Source organism: Sphaeroforma arctica (genome assembly GCF_001186125.1).
Source record: "Sphaeroforma arctica JP610 unplaced genomic scaffold supercont1.76, whole genome shotgun sequence".
NCBI classification, from domain to species: domain Eukaryota; class Ichthyosporea; order Ichthyophonida; genus Sphaeroforma; species Sphaeroforma arctica.
In genome coordinates this window covers 16,570-32,327 of record NW_014040482.1, presented here as the reverse complement: position 1 = coordinate 32,327, position 15,758 = coordinate 16,570, and the positions used below count along the sequence as shown (strand labels likewise).

At 43.6% G+C, this 15,758-nt stretch overlaps 3 protein-coding genes across 3 annotated transcripts in view; 1 reads left to right on the top strand and 2 right to left on the bottom strand.

Moving 5' to 3' along the window:
• The window catches only part of SARC_01812 (hypothetical protein), a 6,267-nt gene extending 5,751 nt beyond the window's left edge, over nucleotides 1-516 (bottom strand). The window contains exon 1 of the mRNA XM_014304438.1: nucleotides 261-516. Coding sequence (XP_014159913.1) covers nucleotides 261-477 — 217 coding nt within the window. The 5' untranslated portion in view covers nucleotides 478-516. The remainder of the gene's footprint in view (nucleotides 1-260) is intronic.
• Nucleotides 517-1,212: 696 nt separating this feature from the next.
• SARC_01811 (hypothetical protein) lies at nucleotides 1,213-14,785 on the bottom strand. Its single transcript, XM_014304437.1, has 22 exons — nucleotides 13,924-14,785; nucleotides 12,940-13,053; nucleotides 12,634-12,758; nucleotides 12,289-12,439; nucleotides 12,036-12,168; nucleotides 11,248-11,453; nucleotides 10,871-10,915; nucleotides 10,343-10,450; nucleotides 9,879-10,023; nucleotides 9,349-9,533; nucleotides 8,871-9,040; nucleotides 8,141-8,326; nucleotides 7,597-7,691; nucleotides 7,091-7,212; nucleotides 6,598-6,729; nucleotides 5,839-6,059; nucleotides 4,571-5,154; nucleotides 4,124-4,257; nucleotides 3,039-3,165; nucleotides 2,543-2,635; nucleotides 2,035-2,171; nucleotides 1,213-1,387 (listed from the first exon to the last, which is right to left on the bottom strand). Exons 1-22 carry the CDS (start codon nucleotides 14,572-14,574, stop codon nucleotides 1,250-1,252), a joined length of 4,002 nt encoding a protein of 1,333 aa, XP_014159912.1. The 5' UTR covers nucleotides 14,575-14,785; the 3' UTR covers nucleotides 1,213-1,249.
• A 296-nt stretch (nucleotides 14,786-15,081) lies between these two features.
• The window catches only part of SARC_01810 (hypothetical protein), a 3,096-nt gene continuing 2,419 nt past the window's right edge, over nucleotides 15,082-15,758 (top strand). Inside the window, exon 1 of the mRNA XM_014304436.1 lies at nucleotides 15,082-15,450. Within this exon, the coding sequence (XP_014159911.1) occupies nucleotides 15,379-15,450 (72 nt within the window). The 5' untranslated portion in view covers nucleotides 15,082-15,378. The remainder of the gene's footprint in view (nucleotides 15,451-15,758) is intronic.

Sequence of the window (15,758 nt, the reverse complement as noted above, 5' to 3'; positions counted from 1 at the left end):
ATATTTATGTATGTATGTATGTATGTATGTATGTATGTATGTATGTTCGGATTACAAAGATTTGAACGTCGATATAAGCGGATTTAAATGCGTGTAAATGCATGCTATAGAAAAGCCATACAACCCTACAAGTCCAAGACCATGTCCAGTGTCCAGAGCACTGTATAAATATCATCGAGCGAGCCAGACGTACCAAAATACAACTTAAATGTAACGTGTTCGCTCCATATTTGAATTCAGATGGCTCAGAAATATATTACCATAGAGCGCATCAGTTGCGATAATCACATCATTCTGTAGAGAGGGAGCAGAGTGATAGTGGATGGAGGAGTATAAACTTGGCAACGGCATTTCTATGTCAACTCCATGTTCCTCTGCTGCACCTCGAAAAGTAACCTCTTTGTCTGCAGTTTCCAGTAGAGGTTGACGTTCACCTTTGCTATCATCTTGGTCATGGCCACGCATGACACTTTGCATGTTAACAGTATATAAGCACTATAGCCTTAGAAACCTCTGTGCATATGCAAGCATCAAGAAGTGAACACTTTGAAAATATTGTCCTGTCCACTATTCACAGTTTCTCACAGACACAAAAGTTTTGAAAAGTGGCAAACGACCTTTCTAGCATTACTTCATTTTGATTGGCTATTTCCAGGTAGGGTTTTTATTGGGGCTTGGGTAGTAGTTGGCGGTCTTCTCCTGCGATATGTTTTTAGGCTTTTGAAAACCCCCTGGCCTCTCAGAGGACAGCTAAAATCACAGCACATCCGGGCGGTTTCTGGAAGTGTTGGCTCATGCATCTCGATATACTGACCAACAAGACGATACATAGCATCATGCAAGTTTAATGTGTGATGATTACCTGCTGAAATGTTCAACATTCCCACTTGTGAACATTTCCACTTGTGAAGCCAATGATAAGTACTTTGCGAGCCATCGCATCCCCGGGGAGTATACTCGTATTTCTCGATGATTTAGTCAACAAACGAATAGACCGTGCATGATAGGGCGCACTAGTTGGAGAGTTGTATAGAACAACTGTCAAAATTATTTGATATCATACCTATGAAATCTAACTGTTCTGTTTCAAAAGGTTATGCTTCAACCTACTAAATATCCGGGGCAAATAGAAATCATAATTTGTGAGGTCCTAAATGCTAGACACCAAGAGGTATATTTCTATTACGCGTGTTGCATAAATATATAATTAATGATTCATTTATTTACCTTACATAACCCTATATACGTTTTAAACTGCACCTGCGACTGGTCCGATGTTGTCATTCAGTTCTTCCCTCCTGTCGTCACTGTAACACTCGATCAGCCCTCGCGAATCTATCAGCCGGGAACCTTGTGCGGTCATGGATACGGACACCACATATGGGAACTGTACATTGGTAAAGAGAAAATGCGAGTGAGAAAAACTCATCACGAGGACAGATGCGTTTGCAATCGCCGAATACCAAGCGCATATGCAATCGTCCTCAACTTCCGAGTATGGAGATTGGATACATAAACCAACAATATATCGGAATTAGTTAGTCAAGGTGGCCACTGGTGTATGAGCTTGAATGCTAACAAGAAGAGCTGTGCAACTATATAAAGCCAGGTTACCATTCTTCTTCATAAAAGCAAAGAATGTACGCAAGACCTCGAAACTATAACTAGAACTGTCTCTACGCTATGTGAATATAAATACCAGCCACAACAACGTACTGGGCGCAACCGACAACGGATGGATTCCTGAACTCATAACTATATCCATCACTCCTTCCCAAAGTAGATGATCATAGTATCCTACCGACAACGGATGGATTCCTGACCTTATAACTATATCCATCGCTCCTTCCCAAAGTAGATGATCATAGTATCCTACCGACAACGGATGGATTCCTGACCTCTTAACTATATTCATCGCTCCTTCCCAAAGTAGATGATCATAGTATCCTACCGACAACGGATGGATTCCTGACCTTATAACTATATCCATCGCTCCTTCCCAAAGTAGATGATCACAGTATCCTGATGACTTACCTCTAATCCTGCATGAAGCTCAGGCGATGCAACGATGACATTCCGCACTCTCGCCGAGAATCCCTTGACTAGGTCAGTTACCGCTTCTCGGCCTTCCGAGTCTAGTGAGTCGTACAGCTCATCCAGTACCATGAAGCCTGTACCAAGGTGTCGGATAAACACAAAAGGAAAGTGACAATAAATACCCTAATTGTATCTTGATACAGGTGGTTCGTACAACACATTCAGTACCATACAGCTTGTGGACAAGTGTAGGGGGCAGGACAAGGAAACAGAGATAAATTAAATCTTCTGAGCGGGTTCTTCACTGGTGCGTCTGCAAGAGTGTGCCTCGAGTATGCATCAACAGAGCACTCCAGACGTGTTCTCATACGCCACATAGCTGCGAGTATGTACGGATACAGGCAAATCGGTTTGGCAGCTATTCCGGCGGTAGGAGTCAAGGTGAAGCATTCTCGATTGCAACCCGTTAAAACTTCAATGAGCGAGCGTGCAATAAGCTACTTACCAGGTTGGAAGCGGCTGTGATTCCGACTGATCTGACTGAGTGCCATGAAGATTGCCAAATCCGTGCGCTTGCGTTGCCCCGAGGACCGCTTGCCTGTGAATATTACGGGAGAATCAGAAGATGAGAACAATATGCGTGTACGATCCTATTCACAGTCCACACATTATTAAGAATCCAGTTACCACGTTTCCAGAATTGATACAGTTCGCACAACAATCATGTCACCGAAACGAGGCAAAAACAAGTGTATTGAGATCGAATCAAATCAACTAAACTTAGTACATTTGTTACCTTTACTGGACACCGACTTTACTAACTGTGGAACGGTGCCAACGTGAAGTCATAAAAATAAGCCTTCCCAACGAGTATAACCCGCACTCAGTTTGTAGCAGAATATGTACAGCCGAAATAGCGGAAGTCTACTGTCAACATATATGGAAGAATCATATAACCAAGTAACGTACTGTATTCTCTGTCAAACAATAAAGAAACGTACTGTATTCTTTGCTGAGTTTCAAATCAGAGTTGAAGGATATTGAAATGTCATGAGGACCACGGACAAGATCCAAGACGCTCTCAAGGATCCGGTTGAGCTCATGGATGGACTGATCAAGGAGATAATTCTGCAGAAGATACGAGCGACAACATCAGCGATAAAGCCAGAACAGTGGATTGATGTATTTGGGTAACACAGAGAACACGGTAATATAAGCGGATACCGCAATCCACTGCCTAGATACACAACAAGTTTTTCTTCTTTTGAATATTGACCCGTGCTGGTGTTTTTTGATACTACCTGACCAACAGAATGATCAGATCGGTCAATACAGCGATTGATAGGTTACGGCAAGGTTTTGCTTGGTGTCTTTGACATTTACTATATACTGCTGAAGTATAGGGTGGGTCATTTCCCTCGTGTCCATGGTGGCCACTAACGCGTAACAAGCATTGGAAGTATGATGTACGACAATGCCTGAGACGATGGCTATGGACCAGGCGATCAAAATTCTTCACATACCCACCAAGAGGTTCAGGCGTAAATCAAAATGCTTCACTGTAGCGGGTGTCAACAGTTGACTATAAGTTATACCCGGCTTTTATAGTTGAGTCACTTCTGCCAAGACTTGGCACGTGTGAACGATAATACACTTTCAACTAAAAGGTATCACTACGATATATTGTCAGCTGACTATTAAACAGGCTAAAGAAAACTAGCCTGCATGTAAAAACTGTTGACAGGTTCATGAATATCCAGCAATAGAGATGTACCAACCCAAAGTGTTGCAATAATCAATCTTATGGCATATCTAAATATAACCATAGTGGTCGTGGAGTACTATCTATTGACCACATTCCGCTCACACGAATATATAGGACATAAGTATATTGAGCAACCTCCCATGAGGTTTCCACAGTATCGTATCGCGCATAAACCTATTCACTTACGGGCTTACACCAACAGAAAATGCAGCTGACAGCAATACGTAATTTCCTGTAGAATAGTAACGGACACACTCGCATGGTAACAAGGACGACAAGCACATCTCCAAGCGTAAATAGATTAAACTAATAGAAACACACCCTCATCGAGCCACTCTTCTTGGAGAACCCGTCCTCCCAGAACTTGTCGATGGACGCAGTATGCTTTAGTATTGCTTCTTGCTCACGCAATCCGCCGAGACGTGTAGCCAGCACTTTATTCCGTGCCATTTCATCTGATAAAAAAAAAAGTACGTTATGTGCCAACGGATTTTGGCGGTTAGATTGGGCGATACGATATCTACTGTGGGGACAAAAAGGTCGCCTGACCACATATGCGAGAACTACGGACCTTGTAGGAGTTATGGCAGATGAGTATCGGAAGTATTCATCTACAAAATATCACTCAAAATAAAACATAGCAGGCAGCATTCTTATCCGCTGCTCAGACCATGGGAGCTTGCCGAATCAAACGCGTCTAACAAAGCCTATCGAACAAAGCATATGAACATGTGTATTGTATATAAACAGCCCACATCAGCTACACACCCTTTTCTAAGTTCGCCAGTAACGTGCACTTGCCAGCCGCCTCGTATATGATCTTATCGATCTTGTGCAATTTAGTTGTTGATTCCGTAAGCCTTTGATCAACGAAGTTGATCTGGTTCTCCAACGTAGTCGTGGCAAGTTCGCCGGCGTCAGCCACCTCATCCTTTCTCTCTCCCTCACTACCCGTACCCACGTTACCGCCCGATTTTGCCGCCCTACTCGATCTCCTCTGGACGTTGAACGCGCTTAGCTCGTCGGATTCGATTTTGCTGGCGTGTGTGGCCTCAAACTGCACCAACGTCTTCTCCGCCTCTAGTAGCGCGCCCTTTGCCATCTGAGCGCGTTCGTGTAGCTCTCTGGTACGCTTGTCGTGCTGCACACCCAGCTGGTTATCCACAGCACTGCTAGCGTCGTTCATGCCCTTGGCTAGCATACCCCTGACAGCCACAACTTTCTGATGGACGGGGTCATCATGACTGTGCGTTACGCCTTCGGGTAAAGGCCGGTCACACACGGGACATACGTCCAAAGACGTGTGCTGCGTTCCACAGGAGCAGTTGGATCCCGTACAGCTGGCTTTTGAACTAGAAGAAAAGAATATGTGCAAGCGAATGCATGTGAGTGGTTGAGAGGATATGAGTGGATATTATAAGAAAAGAGTACATACCAGTGACTACAAGACTTTGAGGACGATAATCAAAAGGCGTGAGCCAAAGTTTTCTGCGAAGGATTGCGTGGTAAAGATCACTAGGTGATTATTCAGGAACCCAGACTCGTGCTGTTCCAGTGGAGGAACGGGTCTCACGATACGCAAAGATATCTTAACATCGTTGTGTGCGGCTGCTACTGCCTGTTTTAACAACGCAGACTGTATCCTCGGCATCTCGAAATATTGAAGGGGCACGGCGCCTCCACATGGCGTGCATCAATGTTACTCAGCGTGTGACCATGGTGCGCGGCTTACCAGATACAACTCACAAAAGAAAGAGACTACAGTCATGTCGCGCTAAACTACTATAAAAATCGCTATGTCGGTAGATGATGGTGTTAGTAGTACCAGGCGGTTACCAAAACGATTGTATTGCGCACTCGCACCCAAGCTGCCAAATTTATTCCGACAACTTGCAACCTACCTTGCGCGGAGAGCAGTTAAGCACAATTTGGCGTCACAAAAAAGCACCTGCCTGCACGCACACATCCACACACACACACGCGCAGCTGAGATATCCTAGGCTTACTTATCCGCATACTATCCACATCGAGCGTACCTGGCACCACCAGTTTGCTTCTTGCTCGCTACTCGCTGCTTGGCAGGCGATTGCGCTAGCTTCACGAATGCATGGTTCTGGCCTTGTACTTGGTAGCGGTAGGAGGCCACATCATCGATGTGCTCCTTCAAGGCATTGTAATGCTCCCGCTGCGACTTAACTATCAGTTGCAATCGCCGCCGCTCTTTCCGCCGGCTGATGATCTCGGTAAAGCGTTCTTTCTGTAGGGTCAAGTTAGACACGATGTCGACACATATGGTTTGTCAGATCATGCCGTTGCGCATATGTATCAAGTAGATATGGTGACGTTAAACAGTGACACTTGCGCACTTGGACATTCGAGCGTTACTAGATCTCTGGGCTTCTGCACGCGGGTCGTAGTAGCTCGAGTACAACGTTACAAATAAACTGCACCCCACTACTACACTAACATTGTGCATCTCCGGCGAAAACTGAGCGTAAAAAACGTATAAGACAACATCGTCTCTCATGTTAGCCAGAATCACGAGTACACAGCACACCACCACTAGATATGATGTACACAAATTGGCATAAATCCACACATTATATATATATATATATTTTAATTTGCAGAAGGTACCACAGCAAAACGTACTTGTAACTTGATAACACCTCATACATCCTCAACACGCCGCCAGTCTATCAACCGACCCGATCATGGACATAAAACATAACAACACATCTTCCACATGAGCCACCACCCACATATATGTCACCCACAGTATGATCACCCCGTACCGTTCCCGCAAGAGATGCTGCTTTGGCCGTCAGAGATCGCACAGAGTTTTCCACCGTGATCTTCTTGCCGCTCAAATCGTTCGCAAGCGCTTCTGAGTTTTCGCGCTCAGTTTGAATTTTCGCAGTACGAGCCTGTGAAATGAACGTTAGTACACATACACAATATTAGTCGCGGATGTATCATGACATGTACAACTAATGATATGTCCGAAAGCGTAAACGGTCGCATAAAAGAATGTGCGTAGGAGCAACTGGATTGGGCGATGGTACATATGCATTTATTGCTTCGCATTCCATTTTACCTTAATGGGCTTCTCGCAAGGCAGGCGAGCATAGCTTCATACAATTGCAACCTTTAGTCAAATCTCATATCAGATGTTTATGATTTTTTTACAAGCTGTTTCCAATGCTATGGCTACGTGAAGATATGTGCACAACAACATAGCCTCAACGCATAATAAACAAAATAATCTTAGTAGAATTAATAAATTACCGTTGCCGCAGTCTCTTGTTCTTTCAACCCCACAATCATAGCGGAGGTATTGAGCAATTCAACTCTGGCATCTTTTTTGCGACCGCGCACCACATCCAGGTACTTATCAAACAGGCCCAATCCTATAGAAATAAACGTCCGAATGTACGTTGACCGAGGTACATAATGACAGGAAGCCAATCAACCCAAAGACTCGAGCAGACTACAGTATAAAGACGCAATCCCATGGAGTGCGAATTTGTATGAAAGTATAGTCTAGAATGATGGAGAGAACGAAGCGGAGAGGCTAGTATGGTAACGGACACGCTATACTGAACCTGCATCTGGGTACACTATAGCCGAATAGCGTTATATGATACGATAGTAGTACTAGATTGTCTCTCTAATAGTTCTAGGCGAACTTATACGTACTACTGGATGGATGTACAAGTGACCACCAGACTATCAGATGAACAACAAATGAGCGTCCAGTAAATACTACGTGACACAAAGTGGGGTTTACCTACCCAGGACTTCTTCTAGAATATCCCTGCGTTGCAGTGAACTACTTGAGACGAAACTAGCTGCCTGATTGCCCACATAGATGGATGTCTTCAGGAAGCTGCATGCGGAGAATATACTGGTGACATGAGCTTAGCAAACTTTACCCAGTTGTTTAAAGCATTTACGCAGACTTTACAACAAGGGCCTACAAACGCGGCAATCGACATGGCTGAGTATAAGTTTCGGATTGAGAATGGTCAATGATTAAAGCTTTACAAAAAGTAAGTGAGCATGTACTGCTGTAGGTTCACAGTTATCATCAATTGTATTCAGCAAAAAGAAAAGAAAAGATGGTAATAACACTGTTCCCCACACCACACTATGGATAAACAAAAAGAAAGAACGACAATAACACTTTCTACCAGTTTTCAGCTTCAGGATGGCGCTTCAGTGGTGATATCTTGTATACAATCGACTGAATACGAGGCAATGTGTGATGACGCTCAGAAAGCATTGGTGATCCCATACACACAAGGCCTCATACACCTACATCTCGTCCCCACATACCGATTATAATCAACCCCGAGGAGATCGTCGATTGCCTGTTGTGTGGCTTGCATACCACCCTTTTCAAACTGGGGAAGGTACTGACCGTGTAAGTAGACGCGTGCACCGTTAGAACCCAGCGTCTTGTGCTTACGATATCTCTCAATCGAATACCCATTGCTGTACTCGACCACCACGCGGCAGCCGCTGTAGTGAGGTTTCAGAAATTTCAAATTCATGTGTTGGTCAGAACAAAAAAATGATGTGATGAAAATGCACTTGAGTTAGATGAGTTGGCAACCATTCGAGGTACAGTTGGTAAGCATATACAGTGATGTAGTTTAATCGGTGTTTCACTTCGTTTGACATATGTATACATGTGTGCATTCAACGAACCCACTCAAATTCATAGATGATGTAACGCAGACTTGGGCGTTGTAATAGAAAGCCTGCATCTCGACTGGTACGACTTGCTTTCGGCACACCATGATCGCTTGTCGCGCACAGGTAGACCTACCCAATTAAACATTGCCCAACTAATGGGCGGGGCAACTATATGTGATGTAAGTCCAATAACGCCTTGAACCTTCGTATACGACTGCTACATCAGATATGTTGTACGACCAAGACGAGCTAACTTGTCAGATCTCATATATGACTAATAAGGAAATCGAGGTCGCTCAAAAGACTAGCCAATACAAACCCTCCAAAGCATGGGAGTCGTTTTGTTTGTGTATCAATTCATACTTACTGGTCCAGGATATCATTAACCGCATCACCCGCCGCCATATCCGAACGAACAAACTTGCCGAACTGACACCACGTCACAGCCTCGACGACGGTGGATTTCCCACATCCATTCTCACCTTCAAGTAGCCACACCTTCTCCTCGATATCTTGGAAGGGAATGTAGATGCCCCCCTGAAAGCAGAACGAGTATAAGGTAAGAAAAAAAAGCACGTGTATGCACATTGAAACCAAAAATATGGACTTAGGGAAAAATAGCACAATGAATAACCAATGTAAGTTCTAAATGACGGGTAAATGAGTTAAAGTTCAAGAACAATCTGCTCGCAAAATCAACACACTCGCACATTTCAGACCGTGTACCAAGCGATAGCCAGGAACAAGCAGAAAGTAGAACAGATTTTCTGGTTTGCTCACTTTGTATCAACAATACAACGCGCGCACATGGCTAGCCTCATTTATCCGCTCAGAATTCAACTGACCTGCACGCCCAGGAAATTCTCCATTCTCAGGCACTTGATGTTGGCGTTGAAGACTTGTCCATCCACAATATCGTTATGTCCCGCGACAGTGTCGATGATATTCTGGCCCTCCTTAGCGAGTTCTTTGTGACGGTCGACGATTGAGGCACTGGTGCCCCTGGGGAAGTTCGGTAGCGATGACTTGCCTACATCCAAGGGACACAGATAGTGATTGGGTTGAGTGATATAAGTTTGCGACAAAATAAGTTATCAGACTACCAGAGAAATCCTAAAAGAACACATTGCCATTGCCGCATTCGCAAATAGCCTACAAAGTACACGAACAACCGCAATGTGCATGTAACGTGATGCAATCTGATGATGTTTAAAGACGTGTATGTATACATTCGCTAAGTCCAGTCAGTTCTTGATGTCCTTATTCTGTCCACCAAGTAGACATAATGCGGGCATACAATCATACGGGCACGCATACATGTCCATCAACTTCTACCACACTGCACATTGCACAAATGCTCGCAGAATAGACATACCATCTCCGAGGATCATTTTGTCCAGGTATGAGCGAATGGTCTCGAGCATATACGACCGGTTGTTGTTTGACTTGGTGCGCTCAATAAAGGCAGCAGCACCATTATCCAGCACAGCACTCAACGATCCGCTTTCTCCGGCCTTGGGCTGTTTCAGTAGTCATTGACAGATGAATGATATGGGCATATGGAAGTGTTTATAGATATCTGTGCACCGTTGTCGGATGATCGAATGCAAGCTGCCAGTCGACCGATATATTGCATGAGAGAAATGCCTATGTCCCACCAAGCTAGTCAATCATACACATAACACACATACCGCCACGTGAAAACTTATTGAACATTCCTTCAGCAGCAAATTGCCACAGATACTGTATCAAATGTGTAATACTTAGAGCAAAGCGCTAATACTGGCTATTGTCAGACTACTCTCAAAAGGGTTGTTATCCTGATTGCATGATTCATACCTTTTTCTTCCATAATTTGACATCCAGGGCACCCGCGGCAATCAAGCGATCGCGCACTTTCGGAAAAGCGCGGTTGTCCACTTTTTCCAGGCCATCGCCACTAGTGACCTGGGTGGAGACAAGGTGACACAAAAACCTTAAGTAATTTGAGCACAATTGCTTCCTGTGATGCAATACCCAAGTGTGTAATTGTCTGTATCGCGCCATACAGGACAGAATATAGAGAAAATGAACCCCAATGGCAAGGCACTTCATATGGTTCATTTATTTACTTTGCAGAGCCACTATCGCCGATTCATACATAGGAGAGAGTAGACAAGCCCACTGTTAAAAAGTATGAACAGGTAAAGAAATAAAACGTACAATCCACTATTCAAGCAGCATAGACACAATTCAGTTAATAGCACGAAGATGCATAAGCGTGGGCTTCAAAAAGTCAAACACGTCTCGATTGCACTGCATATCACGATAGAAGCAATGTTATCAGATCTCAAGTGTAATTGCATACCAATATAATGCAAACAATACCTGGACGTATTTGTAGGCGAACTCTGCTTTCAATTTCTGCAAGCCCTGTTCGTTGAAAGGTAGAAAACTTCAATCAACATTCTAAACGAATCCGCGCCAAAAAAATGCAAGAGAAAAAGTGCACGTAAAGCATAACCCGCATGACAAATCACAACTTCAAGACCGTTCCGAGAGGAATTCGACAACACTGCATATATAAGTCTCTTGTAGAGAGTCACTACTCACGACATCAGTTGCTCAACGCATGTGCTGAGCCGCCAAGATCGCCATGCAGATTGCACACTAACAATAAAGTAGCCACATCTAGCAACAGCAGCCTGTGTCTACTACATAAGCGATGGAAATTAATAAAGTGCAAAACTTGAAGGGGACCGTACCTCCTCGCCGGTTGAAGCCATGACTTTCTCGAAAGTGGTTTCCTTGAAAACCTCGGCATGAGGGTTGATGACCTGGGTGAATGAGTTTGAATCGGGATAGTACAGCACGCCACCTCGATTCGGATCGTTCAGATCGCTGAAGGTGAACTGCAAGGGACTCCCAATATAGGTCAGATTCCCGAGGGTTTGGAAACTGTGAAAATGACCTGAGATAAGTCGCGGGGTGGATATGAGGTTTGATGTATACGTTGGTATCGTGTCGGTATCTGAAGTAGTTGGTGTCAATTGCGACGCATGTTGTGGATTAGTCCATCGATATTTTCTCTGTGCGCGAGTTTGTTCGTACGTTGTCAACTTCCGGATGTTGTAGGCCCGTAGAGGTATGAGAAGTCCCAACAATGCCACTTGGTGCGTCACCAACAACCAGTCTCAACCATTTTGTTGATTTTGGCGTATTAAATATATCACACGCATCTGGCCTATGGCTGTATCTACACATTTGCCGCAAACTCAGACATATTGAATAGCAACTCTAAAGTTTAAGATTTTGTGGAACAATTCGCTGAGCCCATAGTATATATCTCAAATGGGGCAGGGTTACAAGTTTAAAAGACATAACTTTTTGACGTACACAAAATTCGGACGCTCGCGCACACCCAGTCGTAGATATAAATCTCACACACGCGCACAAGCTTACAGGTGGGTTTCATGCATGCATCCGCTTCAAATACGCATACATGCCTAGCGCAAACGCGTACAGTTCTGCTTGTCTCTGCGCGCACACTCACCTGTGAATGTATGCCTCAAGTCCTGAAAACTTTTGTGGCCCACTTGTCCGTGGTGTTTAATGTGCATGTGCTTGTTGGTGGTCGCACCATTGATCGACAGGTGTGCCATGGCAACAGTGTCATTTTGGACTTCCTGTATCGGAGAATGTCGTGTCGAGGTAGAGTCAGCTGTGAACCTTCCGAGTGCGAAGCAGAGGAACTTTGCAAGACCTAAATATGCCCAGCTACCAATTGCCAATCTCGTTTGCATTACCTTCGGCATCTTCTTCAAATATCGCAGAATTTCGTTCTGATCCTCATGAAAGGGTAACATCAGCACTTGAATGCCATCCACTTCGGTCAGTTCTATCTCCTTGTACAACCGTACATTGGGTTGCAGCTTGTTCATGAGAAGCGCATCCAAGCTGCATGAGTACAGAAGTGTAACAAGTATTGATTAGTTGCTACATGGATCATTGCAGCGCTCAACTATTCCAAAAGACGCGATCTAGCTCAAAATGCACAACGGACCACGTTTTATAAGGTCCATGTCCTCGCAAAAGCACAGACATGTATAGTCACAAACAGCTACAAAGTGGCATATCTCAATTTATCATACCTCGTCACAGTGCGACTATGTTTCAGATGCATGTCATGGTTGCCCAGTACCACGTGCACGCTGTCGAATTCGTCCATCAGTCGGTTGAAGAACATCATGCACGACGATAGTGCTGGTACACTGACCTATTGAAAATACAAGCATATCACAAACATGCATCAGCAAGACACCAGAGGTGTAGTGCTCATGTAAACGGGTGTGACTAGTAACTCGCACTAATTTTAGAATTGTGTGACCTATTTTTGACAATTCAGGTTGGAAAAATAAGCTTTCGGCTCCTGGTGAAGCAAGTGGAGCAAAACATACTTGTTGACGGGTATTGAGCATATCGCCAAGGCAGAAAATATGTCGCACACCCCTTTTGCGGAATTCAGCTATGAGATAATCCAATCCTAGATTTATGCGATCCAATCCCTTGTCCTGAAGGATTAAAACGGCGGTACATGACATGAGCGATCATCATTCTTCGGGCATTGTATTTTGATGATTATAATCGGGCAATTAATGTGAACAAAAGCATGTCTACGCAGCCTAGTATATATCGCCGAATGAAAATGAATAAAGATATGTATACGTGTGGAATCGATGTATTCCGAGGAACAAATTGCACAGTCATTAGGTCGGGTTTGATTCTTACAGAGGATCGCGATAGGCTGCCTGGTGAGCAGTCATTGTCATCGATCTAAAAGCATCGACAGCACAATATGTATTCTAATAGCAGTAAGGATCAATTGGTTTTGCTGAACCATTTTGAACTAAAAATAAAACCGAGGTGTATACGTCGCAGAGCCAAGACTCATTCATAAGACGAAAACTCTGTGTATCACCACAAACCCTCCATCATGCAAAGCATTCCATCTAATGCCGATAGAATCAATGCTGCAGGATCGTTGTCAGGGGTGCGACGAGTGTGCGTTAAGCACACTGTCGACTTTCGGCTTGTAACTATACGATCTGAAGTCCACATGATCAATTAACATGATCAGTACCCCGAAATTGTACTTAGAACACAACTAGCATTCGGATAAAATGAATCAAAGAATGGCCGATAGAAAACGAGGAAACTACTTCAGTGCATCTAATACCTTATTGTGAACCACTGGCACTGAAATTTTTGATCAGGAGGAAAAACCTATATTCAAACATCAGAGTGTGAAATTCCTCTTATGGTTTATGAAGCCTTATAACCACCAAGTGCACTTCTTACAATCTGCAATGAACATCTCACCCCAGGCGCAGCAATAAACAAACCCCAGGGTATGATATTCACCCTAGCCATACTAGATATACCTGGAAGTGAACATCGGCAATAAACCCCCACGGTGTCCTGGGTGTCTTCGATCTCTGATGCGCTGGTAGCTTGAATCGCAGTTTAGGCTTGCAGCTGACTTCATCGCTCGCTTTACCCTTACCGTACTTATAGGACTTCCTAAACGTTGACGTATCCCTTGTCTGATGTCCCTCTATTAATTTTGTTACAGGTGTCCCACTTTCAACTGACAACTTACCTACATTCCCATCTCCAGACGACACCTGTGACTGCAATCGATGTGTGGCTGTGCTGAAGTGTGCTCTACATGGTGATAGATGCCAGCTTGATATAGAGACTGTGTTATGCATGCGGCCTCTCAGCAACCCCGACGTCGTATAGTCATTGGACGATAAGTAATAGGGTCGTACTTGCAAGCGTGACATTGGCTTATTCCATACTGTGATAATACTATTTGTACTACTTTTCTTGTATTGCATACATTGTGCAGTGACATTCCGCGGGCGTCTTCCTGTTGGGTCACGATGTAGAGTCCTGAACTCTCGCGTCAACCTCTGTACAGACTTACATCCGATTTCGCCGGGTCGATCGCTTCTCAATCTCACCTGATATCGCGATATGGACGGAATGAAGCACTTCTGTACAAATGGACGCGAACAAGAATTCGCCATGTTGTATGTATCTATAATCCAATGTAATCCCAGTCCAGTTGTCTATAGGTGGTTAATCTGTCACGATAGCGCCTTTTGGTAGGAGAGCTGCTGTAGAAATAGTGCACTCTACTTTCAGATGTCACCGTGTAGGCATTCTAAAGCTACTTGCAGTCTCACGTACTGCACACATACACCGCTCGACATACGGGGCTAATACAGTCGAGTCACATCCAGCCTCACAACGCAGACCTTTATAATGCGTAGAGCCATAGACACATTTTTAACTCGGAAGTATTTTGTATAAAAAAGTAAAATATGTCATAGCCTTCTGAAATCCAACTTATCCAAGAATCAAACACAGACGGCTACTATGGAATATGGACATCCTTACAGATTTTATTGTTTTGTATAACATGCTGTCATCGTGTCGAAGCTTTTGGCGGGTTTACAACTTCACATGACACTTGCGTGTCCAATAAATATTTTGAGTGTGAATAAATATTTACATTCGTAATAGAGAATATACTTCTATAGTGACCGCGATATCATTATATCAACTGCTGTGGTATCTATTTAAAATAAAAAGATAAAGCAGTGTTCATATATGAAAGGCTGATGTGTCCACTGTCCAGTCCACACTCCAAGTGTCTACACCTGTTGTATTCATCATTCTAAGTAAATACACCACTGTATCTGCGTCAAACTCCTGATCGCTAAGTCTTACATACCAGAAAACAATCTAAACCTATTTACATTGCCCAAGTATTTTTCCTTTGATCGCCTTGAATCATAGGCATTCACTATCTGAGTTATAGTCTCGTCATGGATTTTTCTAATATTACCAATACGGAGTGGTATGGAAGACTGAAAGAGGTGTTCAAGGACCTATCAGTGGTATGTATGTGTGATCATGGCTGTATAGTGTGCTAGTCCTGGAAAGTGGTGAGTTGTTAGAATCGATTCTCTCGGTTGCTCGTTCTACAGTGTAGTTTATTATTGGCGTGCCCCCACGTTGTCCATACGGAATGATATCATTGATTGGAATCAGTGTTGACGAATTTGTCAGAGAGATATACTTGCGATCGGGACTACATGTTGCACCAGAAACCTATTTTGTACTATATATATATATATATATATATATATATATATATATATATATATATATATATATATATATATATATATATATATATATATAT

What these genes read in the sequence shown, in the direction of transcription:
- SARC_01811 (XM_014304437.1), bottom strand. Translation starts at nt 14,574, where the DNA reads ATGGCGAATTCTTGTTCGCGTCCATTTGTACAGAAGTGCTTCATTCCG. An exon ending in TCGCCTACAAATACGTCCAG is followed by an intron (nt 10,451 to 10,870) that starts GTATTGTTTGCA and finishes GTCTCCACCCAG; the next exon opens with GTCACTAGTGGCGATGGCCT. An exon ending in AAGCAAACTGGTGGTGCCAG is followed by an intron (nt 5,155 to 5,838) that starts GTACGCTCGATG and finishes CTTTTCTTCTAG; the next exon opens with TTCAAAAGCCAGCTGTACGG.